At 60.5% G+C, this 23,829-nt stretch overlaps 2 protein-coding genes across 2 annotated transcripts in view; one reads left to right on the top strand and one right to left on the bottom strand.

The window, feature by feature from the left end:
- The first annotated feature begins 503 nt into the window (after positions 1 to 503).
- EPHB4 (EPH receptor B4) lies at positions 504 to 17,854 on the top strand. The gene is made up of 17 exons (XM_004457129.4): positions 504 to 794; positions 3,229 to 3,299; positions 3,498 to 3,785; positions 4,547 to 4,943; positions 7,051 to 7,206; positions 7,398 to 7,730; positions 8,027 to 8,151; positions 8,536 to 8,701; positions 10,614 to 10,716; positions 10,917 to 10,981; positions 11,092 to 11,205; positions 11,297 to 11,544; positions 14,283 to 14,498; positions 14,779 to 14,928; positions 15,279 to 15,472; positions 15,624 to 15,779; positions 16,917 to 17,854. The coding sequence occupies exons 1-17, from the start codon at positions 743 to 745 to the stop codon at positions 17,044 to 17,046; spliced, it is 2,964 nt and encodes a 987-aa protein (XP_004457186.1). The 5' UTR covers positions 504 to 742; the 3' UTR covers positions 17,047 to 17,854.
- Positions 17,855 to 19,591: 1,737 nt separating this feature from the next.
- ZAN (zonadhesin) overlaps positions 19,592 to 23,829 on the bottom strand; it is a 40,009-nt gene continuing 35,771 nt past the window's right edge. Inside the window, exons 40-47 of the mRNA XM_071211460.1 lie at positions 23,426 to 23,596; positions 23,101 to 23,240; positions 22,522 to 22,721; positions 22,289 to 22,427; positions 21,735 to 21,875; positions 20,632 to 20,722; positions 20,495 to 20,547; positions 19,592 to 20,054 (exon numbers count right to left, since the gene is read on the bottom strand). Coding sequence (XP_071067561.1) covers positions 19,960 to 20,054; positions 20,495 to 20,547; positions 20,632 to 20,722; positions 21,735 to 21,875; positions 22,289 to 22,427; positions 22,522 to 22,721; positions 23,101 to 23,240; positions 23,426 to 23,596 — 1,030 coding nt within the window. The 3' untranslated portion in view covers positions 19,592 to 19,959. The remainder of the gene's footprint in view (positions 20,055 to 20,494; positions 20,548 to 20,631; positions 20,723 to 21,734; positions 21,876 to 22,288; positions 22,428 to 22,521; positions 22,722 to 23,100; positions 23,241 to 23,425; positions 23,597 to 23,829) is intronic.

The following is a 23,829-nucleotide window of genomic DNA, read 5'->3' as shown; positions in this document are numbered from 1 at the left end:
TTTCCCCCCCCCCACAGTCCCCTGCGCCAACTAGGGGGGCGCGGGCGAATCCCGGCGTGGGAGCGGGAGGCCGCAGCAGGTCCGAGCGGGCTTTGTGTGGGTGCGGCTCGGCCCGCGCGGCCCCCCGCACGCGTCCGCGCGCGTCCGGGCGGCCCCGGGGCTCCCCGCGCGCCGCCCCACCCCCTTCCCCAAACTTTCTCCCAACTTCCCGACCTGCTCCGCTCGGCGCCGCGCTCCGCTGCCTCATGAATTATTCAGCAGCGCGCGCTCCAATCCGCGCGCCCGCCCCCCGGCCCGCGCCCCGCGCCCCTCCCGCGCGGCCCGGCGCCGCCCGGCCCCCCGGCCCGCCCGGCCCGCGCCACTCGCCCGCCCTCCGCGGCCGGCCCCGCTCGCTCCCACCCTCCCCGGCGGCGCGCGGCGCACTCGGCCCCGCGGCGCGAGCGGCGAGTCCAGGGCGCGGGGGGGGGGGGCGGGGAGAGCGCGCGCGGCCGGGGCGGGCCCCCGAGGCCCCGCAGGGACCCCCGGCTCCAGCCACGACTCGCTCGGCGCGGCCCGGTGGCCGAGACGCGGGGCCACACCTGGGCGCTAGTGCCCCGCATGGCCGCGCGCTGAGGGTCCGACGGGGCGGCCCGCGCGGGGAGTCGGCGTCGGACCTGCTCGGGGGGGGGGAGGGGGTTCAGACCTGGGGGGGCTAGCGCCCCCCCAAAAGTCGGATCAGATCCGAACGGAACGAGACGGCGCCATGGAGCTGCGGGCGCTGCTCTGCTGGGCTTCGCTGGCCGCCGCTTTGGAAGGTGAGTTTGCTCGGGGGCACCCCGAGACGCCTGGGCCCCCCGGAGTTGGCCTCAGAGTGGAGGGGCTGACCTCTCTCCACCCCTACCACCGCACCCCGATCCCAAACACTTCGGACCAATAGTGCTGGGGCGAGAGGGGGGCGGGGAGGAGGCGCCCAGCGGGGGAGTGGAGTTTTCTTTTGTTTGGGAAAGAGGGAGTCGGGCTCGGTCCCGGGACATTCCCCGATCCCCGCTCCCCGAACTGTGGCTCCGGGCTCCTCACGTCCTTGGCAGCCTCGCCTTTCCTCCCCACCCCAGGCTTCAAAACTGCCCCCCAAGTCTCTGTCCCACTTCCTACCTCCCGCCAAACATAAGGATACGATTCTGGAGGAAAAACTTGCAGATGAATGCAGACCTTCAGGCTAGGCCAGGAGATGCCCCACGCCCAGGCCTTTGGCCTCACCCCAAAATCCTGCGCGGCCCCAGAGGCCCCCGGCTCTGCCCTCACATTCCAGTCCCCTCTCGTGTCCTCAAAGCCGCGGCCCTGGCTGCAGAGCTGCTTCTCCTGGGTTTCCCCCCAGGCCGTGCCCCATCCCTTTAAATGCCATCTAGACCCCGGACCTGGAGAAGCTTGCTTTCCTCCAGCCTCCAGGCAGCCCCCCGTGACCCCTCTCCCAGCCTACCTCCTAATCTCCCAGTGTAGATGTTTTCTATCCCCCACATGTTTCTGCACGGTATCCCTCTCTCCTCTCTTCGTCCTGGGCCGGGGGGGAGGGCAGGAGCCCTGCACACCCCCTCCTGCATCCCTAATCTTCCCAGTGAGCCGCTCTTTCCCCCTTTTGCTGTCGAGAATCAAAGGGGTCTCCAGGGAGTGGACCCTGGGGTGCTGCTGAAGGGCAGAATCGAAGTAGCTGGAAAAACCCGTCTCCCTCTGGCCAGGCAGAGCTGGCCAGTATGGGAATGGGGGTGGGTTTTAAGGGGAGCCCCCCCCTGCAGCCCCAAGAAAGGAGAAGGGGGAAAACTGGGAGAGGGAAAGGGGAAGGCAGGCAGGGGAAGAAGACGGGAAAGAAAACAGTGCCAGGAGAGGAGGCAAGCGGCTCCAGTCCTGGTACCTGCCTGGTACCTGCGGGCTCAGGCTGCAGGCCCCTGCTGAGCATTTGCCAGCAGGGCTTTCCCCTCCTGGGTGGGAGGGCTCGCTACCCCCCATCGCACAGATGGGGGGACTGAGGCTTAGAGAAGAGCTGAGTCGTTTATGCAAAGCCGTGTGCCCCAGGGAAGGTAGAAGGCCGGAAACGAAGGAGAGGGAGTGACAGGGTGGCACTAGAGAGGCGCCGTGAGCGGGAAAGAGCGGGGACTGACAGGCCGAGAGGAGCCTGAGTCTGGATGAGAGAAAGTGAGGCGCTGGGAGACAGCCCTGAAGGGAGACAGGAAAACACCGTCCTGGCTGGAACAATGGAGGGTGGGGACGGCAGCCTCATCCACCCCCCTTCCCAGAACGTGGGCATCCTGTCCCCAACGTGCTGGGCCATCTCTCTCCACCCCTGGAGAGCCTGGGCCTCACCTCAGGCTGGCGCTTTGGCCAGACTGACCCCTTGCCCTGTGGGCACCGCCTAGCCCCAGGAGGAGGCCACCTCCCCCCCATGCCACCTTCCCTTCTCTCCTGCCGACCTGCGGGGTCGCTGGGACATCCCGGGGGCCCCCTCCCGGGCCCGGCCTCCTGCCCTCACGTTGTCTTGGCCTCCAAGGGGTTTCCCTGCCCTCCACCGCCAGGGGCTCTGTGGTTTCTCCTAATCCCCCATTCCAGAGCACAGCCAGGTGTGTTCGCCTTCCCCCAACACCCCTAAAATCTCCTCCCCTTTTCTTTCCCGGAACCAAATCCAGATGTGAGGCCCCAGCGGGCGGGCGGGTGGCAGAGCGGGAACCCCGGCGCCCCAGCCTGCAGCGCTCCCAACCTCCTCACCTGGCAGCTCGCTGGTGGGGGGCGGCAGGGGGCTCGGGCATCACCTGAAAACTTGGGGGCCACAGATCCGTGCCAGGGATCTGGAAAGGGGCGGGCTCTTGGAAGAGGTGTGGCAGTTGGGGGGTGGGAGGCAGGAGCTGGGTAGGGTGCTGCCCTGGCTGTCAGGTAGCCCTTTCCCTTTGCTTATTGCCAGGTCTGGGCCAGGTCAGGGCTCGAATTTTAACCCTTACCTGAGCTCACCCTCTTGCCTCCCAACAGTCGTGCCCCTTCCTCCCACATCCACCAGTTCCTGGAGCCCTAGGTCTGAGAGAGCTGGGCGTGGGCCTCGGGGTGCCTACCAGCTGTTAGGGGCAGAGTTGGCACCGAGAAGGAGGAGCCAGGGGTGGCCGAAGGCAGGACCTGCTCCCCTCCTCCTGACCACTCACCTTCCTCTCAGTTCCCAGGGGTCTGTCCTCCCCGACTCCCCCAGCCGCTGACTTTGTCTGTCTGTCTTAGAGACCCTGTTGAACACAAAATTGGAAACTACCGACCTGCAGTGGGTGACGTTTCCTCAGGTGGAGGGGCAGGTAGGAGCTGGGCCCGGGGCCTGGGGCTCTGGGGGGACGTGAGGGAGAAGGGAGGGCGTCCCAGATCTCCCCATCAGCCCCCAGGCCCCGCCCAGTGGCCCCTTCCCACCAGCCCTCCCACTAGTCCCCTCCCCAACAGCCCCTCTCCAGTGGCCCCTCCGCAACAGTCCCCAAGCTGACCCCTTGTCCCCGTGGCAGTGGGAGGAGGTGAGCGGCCTGGATGAGGAGCAGCACAGCGTGCGGACCTACGAAGTGTGCGACGTGCAGCGGACCCCGGGCCTGGCCCACTGGCTGCGCACGGGCTGGGTGCCGCGGCGTGGTGCCGTCCACGTGTACGCCACACTGCGCTTCACCATGCTCGAGTGCCTCTCCCTGCCCCGGGCTGGCCGCTCCTGCAAGGAGACCTTCACCGTCTTCTATTATGAGAGCGATGCTGATACCGCCACGGCGGTCACGCCGCCCTGGATGGAGAACCCCTACATCAAGGTACCCGAGCCAGGGCCACGGCCAGGGTGGGAGCTCGGGGCCAGGCATGTGGTCTGAAGGGCAAGAGAGAACTGGGGGGCTGGGAAACAGGAGGCTGAAGTCTGGGGAGGGCAGGAGGGGGGCTGCTGGGTAGGAGCAGCAGAATCAGTCCTGCTGCCTGGCCTGGCGCCCATGGGAGGCCCGGGCCTCCTCCTGCTTCTCTGGCCACCTTGGCCGCTCTGCCCCACGGCTTGGGCTACACCACCTTTCTGTCCTCCGGCCGCGCCTTGTCCTTTCACCGCCCTGTGTCTTGGCATCGGCCGATGCCTTGCCCTGGGGTGCCGTCTCTCTGCCGTTTTTACCTATCTCCTACTTGTCTTTTACGTTCTGCTTCAGAGGCCTCCTGTGGCACCTTGGCAGATTCTCCCTGCCCTGGGGTCCCATACCGCTCCGTCCATATGCCCGTGTTAGCGCTCCTTGTGCTTTAGAGCTTGTCTGTGTTCCGTTCGCTTCCATTTCGACACAGAGCCTGTGTCGATAAACATTGGTGGAATGAGTGAATGAACAGAAAATGGGGTGCAGGGCTAAGTCTGGGCACATTGGAGGAGCTCGTATTAATGGATCATGTCAGCACCTGCAGGAAAGGGCATGTTGGGGAAGGTAGAAAGGAGGTTCCGGAACAGGAGCCAAGGAAGTCAGGGAGAGGGTACATTAGGAAGCAGAAGTCCACCCAGTTGCTGGGGGGCATGGAGGACAGCAGCAGTGAGTGTCTTTCCCGGCAGGTGGACACAGTGGCCGCCGAGCACCTGACGCGGAAGCGCCCTGGGGCCGAGGCGACGGGAAAGGTGAACGTCAAGACGCTGCGCCTGGGCCCGCTCACCAAGGCCGGCTTCTACCTGGCCTTCCAGGACCAGGGCGCCTGCATGGCCCTGCTGTCGCTGCACCTCTTCTACAAGAAGTGCGCCCAGCTGACCGTGAACCTGACCCGCTTCCCAGAGACCGTGCCTCGGGAGCTGGTGGTGCCCGTGGCAGGCAGCTGCGTAGCCAATGCCATCCCCGTGCCCGGCCCCAGCCCCAGCCTCTACTGCCGGGAGGACGGCCAGTGGGCTGAGCAGCCCGTCACCGGCTGCAGCTGTGCTCCGGGCTTCGAGGCCGCCGAGGGGAACACCAGGTGCCGAGGTGAGGGCTGGCGCCTTCCCGCAGAGTGCGCCTGCATCCGTGGGGGAGGGTTGCTGGACCCCTCGCTGAGACCCCTCCAGCCATTCTTGAAGATTTCCGTCTTGCCCACACTTCCCTCTCCCGTCTGGCTGCTGAAAGGCCTATGTTCAGAGCTCTTGCCATGGCTGTGAACACTTCCTCTCTTCCAGAATCTTCCCCCTAACCATTTCCAACTCATTTTCTTTCTGGGCAGGGGAAGCTGGCTCGTCAGGGTCTAGGTACGTTGGTGGCATCACTGCCTCAATTCTTGCTCGTTGTGGGTTTTCTCAGGTTTACTGATGCTAAATTCTGGCTCCAGCAGGGGTTCTTAGCCTGGGTTTTGTGGAAAATTCAGCAGCTCTATGAGCTGTGATAGAGGACAAGATGACTTTATTTTTGCTACTCTCCACCTGAAACCCGGCCACGCCTTCCGTATGGAACCTGGCCGCAGAGGCCGGCGGTTGTCGCAGGACCTCAGCTGTGGGTACCATACAAAGCGGGGATATTTTTGTATCCCCTTGAAGGTGCTGCAAGAATCCCAGAGTACTGCTTTTGCTCACCTCGACTTTGGTGGCTATTAGCCCGGCAGCTCTGTCTTGTTAGTAAAGAACCCCACCCCTTCCCCGTCCCTAACTTGTCTTCTTGGTGTTTTGATCATTTCATTTCAACATAATCGGTGACCTCTGCGAGCCTGGCTATTTCGTGGTATGTGTTTTAAATCATTCTGAGTAGGGGTCCTCAGGCTCCACCAGGCTGTCCAGGGCTCCAGGTCAGAGGCGGCTCTGGAGGGAGGGTCTCCTTCTCCTGGACAGGAGGTCTCTAAACTACTCCCCGCTGAGAGCTTCAGACAGACTCCGAGCAGCTGGGTCTCCTCAGCGAGGAGGCAACATGGTTTTCTGAATTTCCCTTGGGATTTCTTCCTTGACTCTTTGGTTGTTCAAGAGTATACTGTTTAGTTCCACACATGAGTGCATTTTCCAGTTCTCCTTCTGTCATTGATTTCTAGCTTCATTCCATTGTGGTCAGAGAAGATACTTGGTACGATTTCAACCCTAAATTTATTGCGACTTGTTTTGTGACCTGACATTCGGTGTGTCCTTGCACGTGACCCTGGTGCACTTGAGAAGAAAGCTGTGGGGTTTTTTGTTTTTAAATATATTTTTAACTTATTTTTAAAAGATGCCTAGATTACATAAAATGTTACATAAAAAAATACAGGGGATTCCCTTAGGCCCCACTCCCCACTCCTCCCACTTTTCCCACATTAACAACTTCTCTCATTAGTGTGGTGCATTCATGGCAGTTGATGAACACACTTGGAGCACTGCCACACGGCATGGATTATAGCTTACATTGTAGTTTACACTCTCTCCCACTCCATTTGGTAGGTTATGGCACGATATATAATGTTCTGAATCTGCCTTTGCAATATTATTCAGGACAACTCCAAGTTCCAAAAATGCCCCCATACTGCACCTCTTTCTCCCTCTCCCCACCTTCAGCAACTCCAGTGGCCACTGTCTCCACATCAATGATATAATTTCATCCAGTGCTAGCTGTGCCTATCGCTTGAAGTGTTTCTATCAAGAAAGGACTATGGCAGGATATATAATGGCCTGTATCTGTCTTTGCAATGTCATTCAGGACAATTCCAAGTCCTGAAAATGCCCGCATAGTATGCCTCTTTTTCCCTCTCCCTGCCTTCAGCACCGGCAGTGGCCACTGTCTCCACATCAATGATATAATTTCTTCCACTGCTAGAGTCACAGTAAGTCTATAGTAGAATACCAGTAAGTCCACTCTAGTCCATATTTTTTCCCCCAATCCTGAGGATTCTGGGATGGTGATGCTCACTCCACTTCTGAGAGGGGTCTTCGATCCCATATGGCTGATGGATGGGACGCTCCTGCTTGTGACTGTAGACCACCTTGGTGGGGGGGTTGTCCATCCTCACCTCCTTGTTAGCTGTCCTGGGTGAGTCCAATGAACTGGAGAGTAGATGTTGCAACTCCGCTAAGGCTCAGGACCCAGCCGGCACATGGGCAGCCCAGGTTGCTGCATGGTTTTGACGAGCCTCTCTCTTTTTCAGCCTGTGCCCAGGGCACCTTCAAGCCTCTGTCAGGGGAGGGGTCCTGCCAGCCATGTCCACCCAACAGCAACTCCAATGCCGTTGGCTCGTCCGTCTGCCAGTGCCGCGTTGGGTACTTCCGGGCTCGCACGGACCCGCGGGGAGTACCCTGCACCAGTAAGTGACCCATGGGCCAGGAGAGCTTAGCAGGGAGGGAGCTCAGTCCCCTGGGTGGGCCCCGTCCTCCTAGAGCTTCCTCGTGCCCCCTGGCATGCCAGTGCCCAGCGTGGACAAGCAGGTGGACCAAAGATGCGAAGTCTGAGGGGCCACCTGTTCATCGTGTCAGCTGATGCCCCGGTCTCTCGCAGCGCCCCCCTCTGCTCCCCGAAGCGTGGTCTCCCGCCTGAACGGCTCCTCCGTGCACCTGGAGTGGAGCGCCCCCCTGGAGTCTGGGGGCCGAGAGGACCTCACCTACGCCCTCCGCTGCCGGGAGTGCCGCCCCGGGGGCTCCTGCGTGCCCTGTGGGGGAGACCTGACCTTCGACCCTGGCCCCCGGGACCTGGTCGAACCCTGGGTGACGATCCGTGGGCTGCGCCCCGACTTCACCTATACCTTCGATGTCACTGCCTTGAACGGGGTGTCCTCTCTGGCTGCGGGGCCGGCACCATTTGAGCCGGTCAACGTCACCACCGACCGTGAGGGTGAGTCTGGGAGCCGGGGGCTGGCCATTGTCGGGTGGGAGAGACGCTGGCCGGGTAGGCCAGGGAGGGGTGTGTGCAGGTCAAGGCCAGGAGGGAAAAGGAGGGGGCTGGGGCGCAAAGAGGAAGGGAAAAGAAAGCAAAGGCTGGCTGGAGAGCCAAGGATGGGGCGGGCTCTCCGAGCGGGCTGGAGCAGGGAAGTCAGAATTACTAAAATTGCTAGAAGGACTGGCACAAGTGCACCCAGCGGGGGAAGACTTAGAGACGACAAGTCCCCGACCTCTCTCCATCTCCCCTAGTGCCCCCGCCAGTGTCTGACATCCGGGTGACACGGTCATCCCCCAGCAGCTTGAGCCTGGCATGGGCTGTTCCCCGGGCGCCTGGGGGGGCCGTGCTAGACTACGAGGTCAAGTACCACGAGAAGGTGAGATGAGGCTCCCATCCTGACAGTGGGGGTGGGCAGTGGGCCGGGGGTGGGGGCGCCTGAACCCAAGCCTCAGGCCGGCAGCTGAACTCTGGCTCTGCCATGACTAGCGCAGTGACCCAGGGCAAACCCCATGGCCTCTCTGAGCCCCCCTCGCTGTAACACGCTTCTGGGAACAGTACCTACACACAGAGCTGCTACAAGGATCAAATGACAGAAGCGGGGGGAAGCCCCCAGCACAGGGCACGAGCACAAAGGCTCACCTGTGACCCGACAGGCCCGAGGGGCTGGTGAGGGGGCAACAGAGCCGAGCGGGGCAGGCAGGGGTTGCAGCAGGAACTGGGAGCTCTGCCTTGCACCCAGCCCCCTCCTCCTCCTGCACAGGGCGCAGAAGGCCCCAGCAATGTGCACTTCCTGAAGACCTCGGAAAACCGGGTGGAGCTGCAGGGGCTGAAGCGGGGAGCCAGCTACCTGGTCCAGGTGCGGGCACGCTCCGAGGCTGGCTACGGGCCCTTCGGCCAAGAGCACCACAGCCAGACGCAGCGGGACGGTGAGCCTGGGAGCCGGGCGTGGGCGCCGCCTTCCACCAGGTGGGAAGGTCGCCTCTGCCCCCATAGAACCCCCTGAGTTGCAGGCAGCAGCCACAAGGCATCATGCCCTAGTGAGGAGAGCATGAGGCTGAGACACCTACAGCCTGGTGGGACGTTTGCTCGGCCGCTCACCGGCTATGTGACCTTCAGCAAGAACTTGACCTCTGAGTCCCCACTCCCTCATCCGATAAGATGGGAAGATGGTCAAGCTGTCTTACGTGAAGTAACGGGGGGTTAGTTGTAACGGGCTGGGTTGGTGGTTTTCTAAACCTGTAAAAAAAATTTGAAGCTTTATTGAGATATAATTCACATACCATACATATCGCCCACTTAAAGTGTACAATCAGTGGCTTTTAGTTACAGTCGCAGAGTTGTGTGTCCTTCACCAGGATCAAAATTTTAGAACATTTTCAGCACCTGGGCAAGAAGCCCTGTACCCGCTAGCCTTGGCCCCCAAGCTTAGGCAACCACTAATCTCCCTTCTGTCTCTGTCGAGTTCCCTGTTCTGGACAGTTCCTATAAGTGGAATCAGACAATTTGTGGCCTTTTGTGTCTGCTCTGGCTTCTTTCATTTACCAACAGATTTTCAGGGTTTAACAATGTTGTATCATGAATCAGAGCTTCATTAATTTTTTTTTTTAAGGTTTATTTTTATTTATTTCTCTCCCCACCCCCTCCCCCAGTAGTCTGCTCTCTGTGTCCATGCGCTGTGTGTTCTTCTGTGTCCACTTGCATTCTTATCAGTGGCACTGGGAATCTGTGTCTCTTTTTGTTGCATCATCTTGCTGTGTCAGCTCTCCGTGTGTGCAGCGCCACTCCTGGGCAGGCTGCACTTTTTTCATGCAGGGCGTCTCTCCTTGCGGGGCACACTCTGTTGGAGATTTGGACCCGAAGGGTATCGGGAATGAAAGAAAGAGGAAAGGGGGAAGGAACGAGCGAGAGAGCAGGGATCAGGGGGTCTGCAAGTAATAATTCCTAGACAACTTTATATTGTTTACAAGGGGCTCTCTATATACCCCAGTCTACAGGACAACAAGCAGCACCATGCAGTTAACTATCAGTATTACCCATAGTCTAAGGAATTTTAAAAAATCTTATCTCAAGGTACAAAGTCTAAGTGTTCTATTTACTACAAAAGGTATGTGCCCATCTTTTCTTTCAGCCTTTAATAGTTTCATTCCATTTGCTGGGAACTCTTAATTACTGCATTCCTTAGGTTGCAAGCATAGCCATGGAAACAGCACGTCTCTCCTGTGAGGCCACTGTACCACAGTTTCCAACAACACTCCTTGTGTGTGGGGCTCCCCTACGCGGGGGACACCCCTGCATGGCACGGCTCTCCTTGCGCGCATCAGCACCGCGTGTGGGCCAGCTCCACACGGGTCAGGAGGCCCTCGGTTTGAACCCTGGACCTCCCACGTGGTAGGCAGATGCTCTATCCATTGAGCCAAATCTGCTTCCCATAGCTTCATTATTTTTGACAGCTGCGTAATATTCTATTGCACAGATAGACTGCATTTCGTTTATCCTTTTGTGAGTTGAAGGATATTTGGATTGTCTACACTTTGGGGTATAGACCTTAGGACATTTAACCTTTAGTATCTTTTGCTCAAATAGAACTTTTTGTGGACACCAGTATTTATAAGAAAACAAAATTGGTAACAAGGTTGGGAGACTTCCCTCGCTTGCCCTGAGGGACTTGGGAGGACCCTGTGGAAAGCAGTTTGAAGACCACTGGGCTCCCTGACCCGGCCTCGCCTGTGCCCTCTCCCCCATCCCTCACCGCTGACTCACGCCCGTTCCCGGGCGCTGGAGCGGTGGCCTCCGGGGGCCGGTGGGCTCTCCCTCATCACCAGCTTCTTCCCCCCCCAGAACACGAGAGCTGGCGGGAGCAGCTGGCGCTGATCGCGGGCACGGCGGTCGTGGGCGTGGTGCTCGTGCTGGTGGTGGTCGTGGTCGCCGTGCTCTGCCTCAGGTGAGGGCTCCGGGCAGACCCCAGGGAGACCCCGGGAAGCGGGGGCCACCCGCCCCGCCGCCGCAGAGCGGACGTCCGCGATGCGCCACGAGCCTGTTCGCAGCGGGAAGCTGATCCCTTCCGCCTGCCTGAACTGCCCCTCGGGAAACGTAGAGAGGCGTGACTCGGTTTCCCTTTTGCTCCATTCTCGTTGGCTGCAGGAAGCAGAGCAGTGGGAGAGAAGCGGAGTACTCAGACAAGCACGGGCAGTACCTCATCGGGCACGGTGCGTGGGCTTGTCCCGGAGGCGGCGAGGGCTGGGGAAGAGCCGGGGAGCAGGACGCCGGGGTCCCGCGGGCGGCGCTTCCTCCTAACGGGCCCCGCCTGGCTCCTCAGGTACGAAGGTCTACATTGACCCCTTCACTTACGAAGACCCTAATGAGGCCGTGAGGGAATTTGCCAAAGAAATCGACGTCTCCTACGTCAAAATAGAAGAGGTGATTGGCGCAGGTGAGAGGCAAGGTGCTGGGGTCCCTGGGCGGGAGGCGGGCTGGGGCCGGCAGGGCCGGGAGGAGAGCCAAGCCCGGCGTCCGCCCCCCAGGGGAGTTCGGCGAGGTGTGCCGGGGGCGGCTCAAGGCGCCGGGGAAGAAGGAGGGCTGCGTGGCCATCAAGACGCTGAAGGGCGGCTACACGGAGCGGCAGCGCCGCGAGTTCCTGAGCGAGGCCTCCATCATGGGCCAGTTCGAGCACCCCAACATCATCCGCCTCGAGGGCGTCGTCACCAACAGCGTGCCCGTCATGATCCTCACCGAGTTCATGGAGAACGGCGCCCTGGACTCCTTCCTGCGGGTGAGCCCCCGCCTCCCACCCCGCCAGCCAGGGCAGCCGGGGAGCGGGGGGCCTCGGGCGCAGAGCCCGGGGCAGACAGCGTTCCCCCCCACCCCCCGCCGTACCCTGGACCTCTGCCCCGGGTTTTCCTTTGGGGAAGCGTCGAGTCCCCTGCACTGGCCTGTCCCTCGGCGGCGGATCCGTGGGCCTCTCGGGGGTGGCTGACTCCAGGACGTCGTGGGGTCATCACTTGTCCTTTAGTTCAGTCTTTACTGAGGGCCCCCCAGGGGCCAGCCACTGTTCTCAGCACTGGGGAGACACCGCAAGCAGGGCTGGCGCCGTCTAATGGGGGAGAACTGACAAGTAAAAAAGTAGGGTGGCTTTTTAAAAAGTAAATACGTGGTTACAGAGGTGAGAAAAACAGCGGAATAGAAAAGTGGCTGGGGGTGAGGCAGGACGAGCTTGTTCTAATGTCACTTTCTTAGCCGTTTTTACTGAACTTGATTTTTTTTTTAAGATTTATTTATTTATTTATTTCTCTCCCCTTCCCCCCGACCCCGGTTGTCTGTTCTCTGTGTCCATTTGCTGTGTCTTCTTCTTTGTCCGCTTCTGTTGTCAGCGGCACGGGAATCTGTGTTTCTTTTTGTTGCGTCATCTTGTGTCAGCTCTCCGTGTGTGCAGCGCCATTCCTGGGCAGGCTGCATTTTCTTTCGCGCTGGGCAGCTCTCCTTACAGGGTGCACTCCTTGCGCGTGGGGCTCCCCTATGCGGGTGACACCCCTGCGTGGCAGAGCACTCCTTGCGCACATCAGCACCGCGCGTGGGCCAGCTCCACACGGGTCAAGGAGGCCTGGGATTTGAGCCACGGACCTCCCATGTTGTAGACGGATGCCCTATCCATTAGGCCAAGTCCGCCACCAGAACTTGATTATTTTTAACTTTTACCATGCATGGTTTTAAAAAACAGAAATACTTTTTACACAGCAAAGTAACATCATTGCACTTTACTAAATTACATTGATTCCATAATATCATTTAATACCCTGTCGATAATCACATTTCCCCAAGTGTCCCCCAAAGGCCCTTTTTTGCTGGTTTATCCAAACCAGGATCCAGTTCAGGGCCTTGCTCCTCATTATTATTTCTGAGCCATTTCAAGTTCAGAACAGTTCAGCGGGCCAGTGTTCTTGAACATTCTGCCTTCTGGAACATTCTAACGCTTTGATAAGTTCAGAATTAAGCGTCTATGGCTGGGCTGCATGAGGGATGCCTGTCCTTCTGACTGCATCCTGTTGGGCTCGTGCGCGAGCGAGGCAGAGGTGGGCCCCCGGATTAGGGTGGTGCCAGCCAATCCCTCCCGCATGGACCCAGGAGTCTGCGTTGTGGCACTGGTACTATGCGAAGATCCCGCTGCAGAACGGAGGAGGGGGCATCTGGCTTAGAAGAGATGGTGTCTGGGTACCTGAGGAAGAGCCAGTGAGAAGATGAGGCAGAAGTGTGTTTAGGACAGAGAGTGAGGACCCAGACGGGAGGGACTGGGCACGTTTGAGAAGCCACGCGGGGCCGGGCGAGCGGAGGACTGACGGCAGGTGGCGGGCGGGGTGGTGGCCAGGCTGTGCCAGGCCTTGTGGCCTCAGGCAGGAATCTGGATTTTATGGGAAGTGCAAGGGGAAGCCATTGGAGGGAAGGGGTTGAGGCAGGAGGGTGAGGTGACTGAAAGATCCTCTGGCCATCTGCTGGGGCAGTAGGGAAGCAGGGAGGCCAAGGGGAGGCAGCTATGGTCATTCTGGGAGCAGGGATGCAGCGGGGGCATAGTGGGGGTGCAGCGGGGGTGCAGAGCAGTGCTTGCGTCTTGGGGCATGTGTTTCGGAAGCAGCCAGGAGAACTTGCTGGTGAGCTGTCAGTGGTGGGCGAGGGACAGGTTGACGGAGACGCAGCTGGGTGCTCTGGCTGAGCAGCTGGGTGGCCTGAGATGCGAGGCCTGGGCAGGTGCAGGTTTGGCAGGATTAAGCACCCGATGTTTGGGCTCTGTGTCTTCGAGCTACGGGCCTGCAGAGGGCCCCCTGCATCCCGGTTGAACCCAGAAGATGGGATCAGTTAATCATCTCATGACTGGCTCAACTGGTGAGAGCAAACTCTATAAAAAGGTCAAGGTCGGGCTTTAGAGCCTGGGTTTTACCCCTGTGGGCACCGACCACACCCCAGTTCCTCAGAACTCTTTTGCAAGAACACACATAGTGGGTCCAGTGCGCTGCGCTAGATTGCAGCTGGATCAGCTCCACCTGCAGGCAGGTGGTGCAAAGGATGCTCCTAATCCAGAGAAATCTCTTGCTATCAAAGGAGCATATTAAATTAAAAGCATTGGGGAGCAGATGTAGCTCGGTGGTTGAGTGCCTGCTTCCCATGTACAAGGTCCTGGGTTCAATCCCCGCTATCTCCTTTAAAAAAAAAAAGCATTGGTTGAGTATTTCTTGGGTGTAAAGCACCGTCCTAGGTTATATGGAGCAAAAAATTGAAACAGCATCTCCTTATCATCTAATCAAGAGAAGCCAAATGCACATATTGAAACAGGGGCGTTCATAAACAAGGTGTCATAATACGGTGGTGGCCGAGAGGCCTCTGGGGAGAACAAAGAGGAGGGCTCCCCGGAGAAGCAGGCGGGTGAGTTGTCAGATGGGCCTGGCGGGGACCATGTAGGAAGTGGAAGGACGGGAACGGCAAGCGAGCCGCGCCAACCGCGCCCCTCCTGCGCCCCCGCAGCTGAACGACGGGCAGTTCACGGTCATCCAGCTGGTGGGCATGCTGCGGGGAATCGCCTCGGGCATGCGGTACTTGGCCGAGATGAGCTACGTCCACCGCGACCTGGCCGCCCGCAACATCCTGGTCAACAGCAACCTGGTCTGCAAGGTGTCTGACTTCGGGCTCTCACGCTTCCTGGAGGAGAACTCCTCGGATCCCACCTACACGAGCTCACTTGTAAGACTGGGAGGTGGGTGGGGAGGGAAGGCTGGAGAGGCAGGAGGCCGGGGATTGACAGCTGTGTCCAGGGAGAGGACAGAGAAGCAGACTAAGAGGTGGAGCCCAGGAATTTTAGGAATGCAGACCTCAGGGTGCAGTGGGCTTGGGGAGCAGGGCTCCAGGGTGGCTAAGAAAAGAACATTTGGGGGGGCTAGGTGGAAAAGCAGTGGGGGTGGGCAGTGGGCCTGGGTGCCTAGGTAGGAGTCCTTCTGCTCACCTTTTCCTCCGCCTCCTGCAGGGAGGAAAGATTCCCATCCGATGGACCGCCCCCGAGGCCATCGCCTTCCGCAAGTTCACATCTGCCAGTGACGCCTGGAGTTACGGGATTGTGATGTGGGAAGTCATGTCTTTTGGGGAACGGCCATATTGGGATATGAGCAATCAGGATGTAAGTGTCCCGTGGCCTCCCAAGGTTTTCTGGCATGTTCTCACCTGGGATATGGGGTTGGGGTTCCGAAAGACCTCACCCCTGCTGGGTCCCGGAAGTGCTGAGAGTGGCAGGAAGAAGGGGTGTTCTTAGTATCAAAGAGTCAGATATAGCAAGTTGGGGAGTCACGTGTCTAGACCGTAACCCCAGAGCTGCTGGACAGCCAACCCTCCCCAGCCTCGGGCCCAGCCCAGAGGACTCACAGAGCTGTCATTCTGCGATGGGGGGCTGTGGCTCCCATCTGTGTCTACGAGGTCACCATTTCCTTGGGGCCCTCTGGCATCTTCGTTGTCCCCTTCCCCCTACCTCAGGTGATCAACGCCATCGAGCAGGACTACCGGCTGCCCCCACCCCCAGACTGCCCCACCTCCCTGCACCAGCTCATGCTGGACTGTTGGCAGAAGGACCGGAATGCCCGACCCCGCTTCCCCCAGGTGGTCAGTGCCCTCGACAAGATGATCCGAAACCCTGCCAGCCTCAAAATCGTGACCAGGGAGAACAGTGGGTGAGGGCCCCTGAGGAGTCGCCTTCCTTCCCATGCGCTGCCACTACCCTTGGGGGGGAGGCGGTGTCTGTCTTCCTCTCCAAGGCTGGCTCGCCTTCCCGTCCACATCGGGCCGCGGGCTCAGTGCGTCCTCCCCGTCCCTGCCGCCCAGGGCCTCGCATCCGCTCCTGGATCAGCGGCAGCCTCACTACTCGGCTTTCGGCTCCGTGGGTGAGTGGCTTCGAGCCATCAAGATGGGAAGATACGAAGAAAGTTTTGCAGCCGCTGGGTTTGGCTCCTTCGAGCTGGTCAGCCAGATCTCCGCTGAGTAAGTCATCCCAGGAGCTCGCGGGGCAGTGGTGAGAGCTGAGCAGCCAGAGGGGAGCCTGGGAACAGTGGGCGCCGGGCGAGGCAGCAGGGACCTTTGGGGTCAAATTCGGGTGCCAACTCTTGTGTTGTCAGTGGAGCAACGTCAAGGAAGAGTGGACCCATATGCCAGCCTGGGAGAGCCTCCCAAAACAGTAATAGCTGCTGGGGCTGAGAATCCAGAGAATGCTCCAAGCTCACCTCTCCTCCTAGCTCCATCACAGCCCCCATCTCACGACCCCCCCTGCTCTCTCCATCTGTCTCTGTGCAGCTATCGACATTCCAAACCCAGCTCTCATGTCAACAGCATCAGCGTGTCAACTCTTCTTCCCACCCATTAAAGGAGGTTGGGCTAGGACTGGGAGAAGAATCTTTAAAGTAAAAGGACTTTCCGATTCTGGTGTCTCCCAAATACTGTTTCCCTCGCCAGCCTCTCTCTGGTACTCTTCCTTCCTGCCTCCTCTTTCCATTTCCTTCCCAAAGTCTCTCCTTTCTCCTAGAATAAGAAAAATAGGGCTAGAACTTTGGAACTAGAAGGGTCCTTGGGGGCCCCTCCCAGGCAAGCTGAGCTGGGCTCTCCTTGATACAGGTTCTTTCTCTCCATTTTCCACCTCTGTCCTTCCCTCATCTCAGTCTCCAGGCCTCAGGATTGGGGGAGGTGCCACATGACAGGGTTTGGTTGGTTTGGGTTGGGTTTGTTGGTCCCTTCTCTTCTGGAGCTTCTCCTTTCCCCTCTAAAGCACTCTGTGCGGCCCCTTCCCCCAGCCGCACTTTGCCGGCGCTTCTCCAGCCTCTCTTCTGATTGCCCTGCCTTTTCCACCGTTTCTTAATCCGGACTCAAGGATCCAGGTCTCCAGGCCTCAGCGCCCCGGTCCCCCTCCCCGCCGCCCCCTGCTGCCCTGGCTTGTGAAGTACCTAGCCCCACCTCTACCCGCAGCTGCGCAGAATGTCTGCACCGCCTCCTGAATCCTTCAGAATCTGCCCCGCAACTGCTGGCGTTTCACCCCGTCCCCCTTTGGTCTTCCTGATTGGCCGGCAGCCCCGGGGCGGGGATCGGGTTTCGCGGGCTGGCCTCACCGCGCCCGTCGTCCTCCCACAGGGACCTGCTGCGAATTGGCGTGACTCTAGCAGGACACCAGAAGAAGATCCTGGCCAGTGTGCAGCACATGAAGGCCCAGGCCAAGCCTGGAGCGCCGGGCGGGACCGGAGGAGCAGCCCCTCAGTACTGACCTGGCCCACAGCCCTGGAGCGCCGGGCGCCCCCTACCCCGGGGCCGCAGCCCCCCGCTTCTTCCTGGGGCAGAGTCGGTGGGGACTCCGGGAGGCCCCATCCCTGCGCCCCGCTGGATTGCACTTTGAACCCATGGGGCAATGTGGAGAGACTGGATTGGGGGGTTCTGCCCTCCCCCCAGGATTGGGTGTGACCTGAGGGTTGGCGGGGATCCCCGTGGCAACCCTCTGATCCCCGATTGGGGCTCCCAGGTGCTCCCCCTCACCTCGGGAGCTCTGCCCCTGCAGACCAAAGAGAGGGGGGCGACCAGCCTGCCAGCTCGGCAGGGACGGGTGTCATGACCAGTGACAAAATCATTGGACTTTGGTATCTGGGCCTTGCTGCTGTCACCACCGAACTCTATTTTTTCCTTGTAAATGCCCCTCCCCCATCTGTTGCCTTCATATTGAAGGTTTTTTGAGTTTTATTTTTTGTTTTTGGTCTTATTTTTCCTTTTTTTAATAATTTTAATTTTTGTTTTGTTTTTCTACCGTCCTTGTCATAACTTTTTTGTGTTGGAGGGAACCTGTTTCTCTGGGATCTCCGTCTGCCCGAGTTGAAACAGGGACCCATCGTGTCTGTTTCCAGAACCGTGCCTTGTTCCGGCCACAAACCCCCAGGCATTTCCCTGTCTCCCAGGTACCCCCAAGCTGTGTCTGTGAGGGGATGTGAGGGGTGAGGTGGTGAACAGCAGACATCGGTGCTTGGAGGGGTTCTTAAATTATATTTAATTTTTTTTTTTGTATAAATAAAAGAAAATGAGAAGTGCCCCAAAGTTTGGGGGGTGATTGGGAGCAGTGGAAAGACTGGGGTCCTGAGGAGAGCAGGGTCGGGCCTGGGGGGCTTTATGGCACGTTGAGAGGGGCTAGAGGGCTGGAGCCAGCAGGGTAGGGGTACTGGGAGGTGAGTCATTGGCAGCTGCTTCTAACGGCTCCAGCTGGCTCTGCCAAGAGCCCGGGGCACCTCCGGGGTGGGGCTGCCCCCTCCCGCTGCTCCCCCTTCCTTAACCATGGCCCGGGTGGGGGAAGGGGTGTGGAGCTCATGGCCCTGCCCTCTAGCCCCCTGAAAGGGAGGAGGGGCAGCCAGGCTGGGGCGGGAGTCCAGTCAGATGGAGGAGACAGATGTGGGCCAGATGTTGACAGTTGGGGCTGGTCTAGAGGCAGTGGGGGCGATGTCTGGGTTAGCTGTGGGGGAGGGAGGAGGGGAGCTGGGCGCTGCGAAGGTGGACCCCCCACGTGTACGTACACCCATGTGCGCGCACGCACACGCAGCTGGGTCGGGCAGACAATTCCCCTATTCAAGATCCTGCCAGGCAGGTTCTCCCAGCTCCCGGAGGGGAAGGGGGAACCCTCGACCTCTCCCTCCCAAACAGGAAGATGGGATGGGCCCTTCCCACGCTCAGCCCCATTTCCAGCCCCACCTTCTCCATTTGCCCCTTCGCCCGTCCCAGAGCGGCTCCCAGGGTTTCCCATCTCCACGAGACTCTCACCTGCCCCCTATTGTCGTGTGAGAGTCATTGCAAGGCCTGGGAGCCTCAGCGGTCATCCTGCCCCTACTTCCTAGCCCAAGACCCTCTTCTGGGGTCCCTGGAACTCGGGTCTTCTGTCCCCTCCCTTGCTGACATATCACCCATGTTCTGGGCACCCCCAGGAGGTGGCGGAGCGGGAGGAACTCGGTGCTGCCAAGGGAGGAGGGGAGCGGGGGCCAGGAGCGGGACGCAGACATCCGGGCTAGATAAGGCCACCTTAGCTGGCGAGGGGAGAAACAAAGGTCAAGGGAACGGGGCAGAGAAAGAATAGAGCAGCCGAGGGTCAGGGGCCAGATGAAGGGAGCCCGGCCTCATGGCGAGGGTGCAGCAGGGTGCCCCACGGTGCCCAGGTAAAAGCGGGCCCACTCCAAGCCCAGAAGCTGCCCCAAGCATGCGGCTGCGCAGCCCCCGAGTGTGAGCTGCCCCCACCCATACGGGATGGGAAAGGCAAGCCAGGCAGGGGGCCTGGGGAGGTAGCCCTCCCTTCCTCCCTGGGGCTCTTTAAGGAAGGTGGCTGCTGGCAGCGCAACCAGAGGGTAAGCACCGTAAGGAGACCTTCCCAGGACCCAGTGAACTGTCTGCTTTGGCATCCCCAAACCCAAGCCCCTTGGCCTTTGGGTCCTATATCCTGACCCCTTTTAGAGCCCGAACAGGATGTCCCAGCCCGGGTCCCTCAAGCTGGGACCCGCCTGGCAGGAAGCACAGGGGAGGGGGCAGGTGCTTACTCCTTGGCCTCGCGCTGGATGGGTGGAGCTCAGCTCCTCAGCAAGCCCCTTACCAGACCTCACCCTGTTACCATAGCAACTCTTGGGCCCTTTAGGGAAACAGCAGTGGGACCTAGGGAGGGGGTCTCCCCAGGGGGTCGCAAGCCAGTTCACCCTTTGGAAGAAGCCACTTCCCCATCCTTAACCTCTAACCAGCAATTTTTTTTTTAAGATTTATTTTTTATTTATTGCTCTCCCCTTCCCCCCACCCCCCCTCCCAGTTGTCTGCTCTGGGTCCATTCGCTGTGTGTTCTTCTGTGTCCACTTGCATGCTTGGCAGCACCAGAAATCTGTGTCTCTTTTTGTCGTGTCGTCTTGCTGCATCAGCTCTCCGTACGTTCGGCCCCACTCCTGGGCAGGCTGCATGTTTTTCACATGGGGCGGCTCTCCTTACGGGGCACACTACTTGCACATGGGACTCCCCTATGCAGGGGACACCCCTGCGTGGCACAGCACTCCTTGTGCGCATCAGCACCGCACGTGGACCAGTTTACCACATGGGTCAGGAGGCCCTGGGTTTGAACCCTGGACCTCCCATGTGGTAGGCGGACGCTCTATTCGTTGAGCCACATCCACTTCCCCTAACCAATTGAACTCATCAGGAGAGATGAACAAAGTCTCAGAATTCGCTTTTCTCTCCCCGGGGCGGTGCTCGGAGCCTCTAAGAGTCGGGGTTCTGCAGTGGACACAGGAAAAGGGAAACCTCCCTCCTGCCTCCCACCCTTCCTCCCCCATCTTCCTTCACTGCCCCTCCCACAGATGAGGCGTCCCCGGGGCTGCAGGAGCACCCACCCCAGGCGCCCCCACCTCCTCACACCTAGCCCCGCCCCCATGGCAGCTGGGCAGGTGCCCTGCCTGGGCCCCCTACCTGTCCACCTCATACCCCCCAAACCCACCTCAGACCCAAGTCCCCTCACCGTAATCACATGGACATCCCCATCCCAAAAGAAATCATTTTATTTTCCCTCTCCCTTTCTGAGGACAACTCAAAAAATTAAGTGTCTTTGGAGGTACTCTCTGGAACAAACTCTGAGGAGAAAGGGAGAACACCTGCCTTAGAGGCACAGCCACCGCACCTGGGGACGCCGAGGGCAGGGCGGCGGGGGCGGCTCTCACCTGCGTCCGCCAGCCGGGCTCGGTCCTGGCTCTGCGCTCTCACCCTGGGAGGTCTTGGGGAACGGGCCGCGGCCAGGTCAGCAGAACATGGGGCCTCTCCCCGCCCGCCCCGCGCACCCCCTTTCCCCACAACTCGCCTCTTCCTGTGAAGGCGCTCTCTGATTACAGCCAGTGCTGCCACTACGATGGGCGCCACCATTCCCAACAGAACGGCCACATGGTTGGATGCTTCTGGGCGCAGGGAACAGAAATAGGGACATGGGAAAGGAAAGCGTGGGGGGCCAAGGGGTAGGGGAGGAGACCAGAACACATTGTTTCCAGATACACAACTCCCACAAGCCCTTTTAGGGGCTGTTCATCTGGCCAGCCCCCTGGCATCCAAGAGCAGCCCGGAAGCACTCCCATCAGTCACCTGGGCTCGTTAAAAATTCAGATTTCTGGGCCCGCTCCTGACCCATCTGTGGGGGGTCCTGCACTGGACATTTTCAACAAGCTACCTTTCCCCTCAATCTTAGGTGAGATAAAAGCTAATGGGAAGCGGTTGTGGCTCAACGGATAGAGCGTCCGCCTACCCCATGGGAGGTCCACGGTTCAAACCCCGGGCCTCCTTGACCCGTGTGGAGCTGGCCCACGTGCAGTGCTGATGCGCGCAAGGAGTGCCATGCCATGCAGGGGTGTCCCCCGTGTAGGAGTGCCCCATGCACAAGGAGTGTGCCCCTCAAGGAGAGCCACCCCGTACAAAAAAAGTGCATCCCGCCCAGGAGTGGCACCGCACACACGGAGAGCTGACGCAGCAAGATGACGCAAAAAAAAAGAGACGCAGGTTCCCAGTGCCAATGGATAATGCAAGCAGATGCAGAAGAACACACAGCGAATGGACACAGAGAGTAAACAACGGGGGGAAGGGGAGAGAAATAAATAAAATAAATCTTTGAAAAAAAATAAAGCTAACAGCTTGAGAAGCACTGGCCCAGGGCCTCTAGGGGATTTGAGAGGGAAAAACAGAAGTCAGCAGAGAGGCAAGGAGGCCTCCAAGCCGGGAGGAGAAAACAGCCCAAATGGGGAGGGGGGTGTCAGAGAAGAGATTCGACACTCCTGAGCACGAGATGGGCACGGGGACTCTGGTTCCTCGAGGACCCCTTGTCCTGCGCATCTCTAGGGAGAATGTTCTAATGATACTAATAATAAACCAGTTGGGGGCGGCTGTTGGTGAGGAAGGGGCCCCGGATGGAGCGCTCACCTGGCTTTCCGGGGGCTGGGGTGTCCCAGGGCTCAGAGCAGAGGTCTCCGGCGTACCCGAGTTCACACTCGCAGGCAAAGCTGGCTCCGCGCTCTCGGCACCGTCCGTCATTCTGACAGGGGTTCTGTAGACAGGGGCTTTCTGCCAAGGCGGAGGGGGGTGGTGAGCAAGGAGAGGGGAGTCGGGGGAGCCCCCCAGTTCTGGGAGGACATCCACAGCCAGGGAGAAACCTGGCGGGGGGCTGGGACCCAGGATCAGGGGCAGTGGCAGAGCTCTGGCCAGCCCGCTCCGGGCCCCGGGCTTTGGGAAGCGCTCCCCGTCCCCACCTGGGGACAGGGCGCTTACCACCAGGTGCTGAGGACAGGCTTGGAAGAGAGCTTAGGGCCCTAAGGAACAGGCGTGGGGGCCCCCAGGGGCCTTCCCTCCGCCCCTCCCTGAAAAGGAGGCCTCAAGTGCAAGAGCACGACTGAAGGGCACCAACTTCCTGAGGACGGGGAGGGACACCCCACGGCCCGGGGTGGGGGGTGCAGCCTGCAGCCCTGGAGCAGGCTCACCTCGGAAGCAGCCGCGGGTGAAGTTGGCCAGGGTGCAGGTCTCCCCGGCGCCGCAGCCGAAGGGCTCACACCGCAGGACCCCCCGCCTGGCGCACGTACAGCGCTGAGAGCAATCTCTGGTCACGAAGCTGTCACCCAGCTGGAAAAAGGGAGAGGGGTTGGGGGGAAGAGGCCTGGGCCTCAGCCCCGGGCTGATCTCTCGGCTGCCCAGAGTCCCCGGCTCCCAGGCGCACCTGGTAGTAGACGCCGTCGCGGGTGCAACCGCAGTCGGCGACCGGGAGGCTCCGGGCCCCGCTGAAGATGTAGCCGGGGACGCTGGCGCAGCCTTCCACGCAGGGGCCGTCGCAGTCCCCTGGGGCCCGCGGGCTGGCGCAGGAGGCGGGGCAGGCTGTCATGCAGCTCTGATACACGGTGTTGGCCGGGCACGCCAGGGCTGGGGGGACAGCGCTGCCGTCAGGGGGCGGCCGCGGCGGCCCAACGGGCTGTGGGGAATCTGGGGGCCACGAGGGGCAAGAGCAGAGCTCGCTGCAGGCCGGGGAGCCGGGGCGGGGGCGGGGCCTGGGCTGGCTGTTTGCACGTCTTGGTTGGGGACACTGAAGCCTGCGAAGGGACATCCACAGCAAAGATGGGCGCTGGGGAGAAGGCACAGGGAGGGGTAACCCGCGGCGGGGAGCCTTCTCGGGGGGGGGGGGAACGTTAGGGGGACTGGAATGGGGCGCAAGGCTGCGCTGACCTATAAACGCTGAGCTGAGGGGCAGGGGACGCCGCTGTAGAGCAGAGGGTAGGAATGGTGGCGGGGGTGGGGGCCTCACCGCAGCGTGTGCGGTGGCGCCAGCGGGCCAGGGTGGCGCCCGCCTGCTGGCAGATGGCGGCGTACCCGCCGAGGACCCGGCAGCGCAGCTCCTCCCGTTCCCCTGGGCTCCGGGCGGCACACAGATCCAACTGGCAGTGCCTGGGGAGGGGGAGTCATCAGAGAGGGAGAGGCCAGAAGACCCCGCCCTGGGGAAGGGGGCCTGGAGCAGAAGGAGATCAGGCGGTGTGCGGGGTGGGGGTGGGGGTGCCCGGGACGTGAGGCCGCCCAAAGAAAAAGCAAACCCAGCAGAGCGCAGAAAGCGGGCAGTGGGGCCCCCGACTCACTCCTGGAAGGGCTCCGGGGCCACAGTCTGGTGACAGGCGGCAAAGGGGCCCTGGGGGTCCCCCAGCACCCTACAGGCTTGGGAGCTGTTGACCAGCGCCAGCTGCTCCGGGCTGCACCCTGACACCCGGAAGCCTGCTGCTCCTTCTCCTGCCTCTTCCTCCTGCAGGGCCCTGGAGGAGAGGCCGCGGGAAGCCTTAAGGCAGGGGGAGCTGGGCCCGAGGCCAAGGGTCCCCCAGGGCCTCTCGCTCGTGGCTGGGAGAGCAAATGACGGAAGGAAACAGGCCAGTCCCCTGGGCTCTCCGCCGAGGGCGGCGAGGGGGAGCAGGCGGGGACAGGGACCCGGTGGGCGCCCACCTGCCCCAGGGCTGCCCCCGCCAGGGCCCCGGCCTCCCCGCCCAGAGCC

This window comes from Dasypus novemcinctus, chromosome 23, assembly GCF_030445035.2.
Source record: "Dasypus novemcinctus isolate mDasNov1 chromosome 23, mDasNov1.1.hap2, whole genome shotgun sequence".
In the NCBI taxonomy this organism is placed as follows: Eukaryota; Metazoa; Chordata; class Mammalia; order Cingulata; family Dasypodidae; genus Dasypus; species Dasypus novemcinctus.
Note: the sequence above shows the minus strand (reverse complement) of the source record. Positions and strands in the feature narration are given on the sequence as shown.

Excerpts from the sequence above, each read along its gene's own strand:
- EPHB4 (XM_004457129.4), top strand. The coding sequence starts at position 743 with ATGGAGCTGCGGGCGCTGCTCTGCTGGGCTTCGCTGGCCGCCGCTTTG. Across the intron at positions 7,731-8,026 it reads CGTCACCACCGACCGTGAGG|TGCCCCCGCCAGTGTCTGAC; the intron begins GTGAGTCTGGGA and ends CATCTCCCCTAG. Across the intron at positions 11,545-14,282 it reads CCCTGGACTCCTTCCTGCGG|CTGAACGACGGGCAGTTCAC; the intron begins GTGAGCCCCCGC and ends GCGCCCCCGCAG.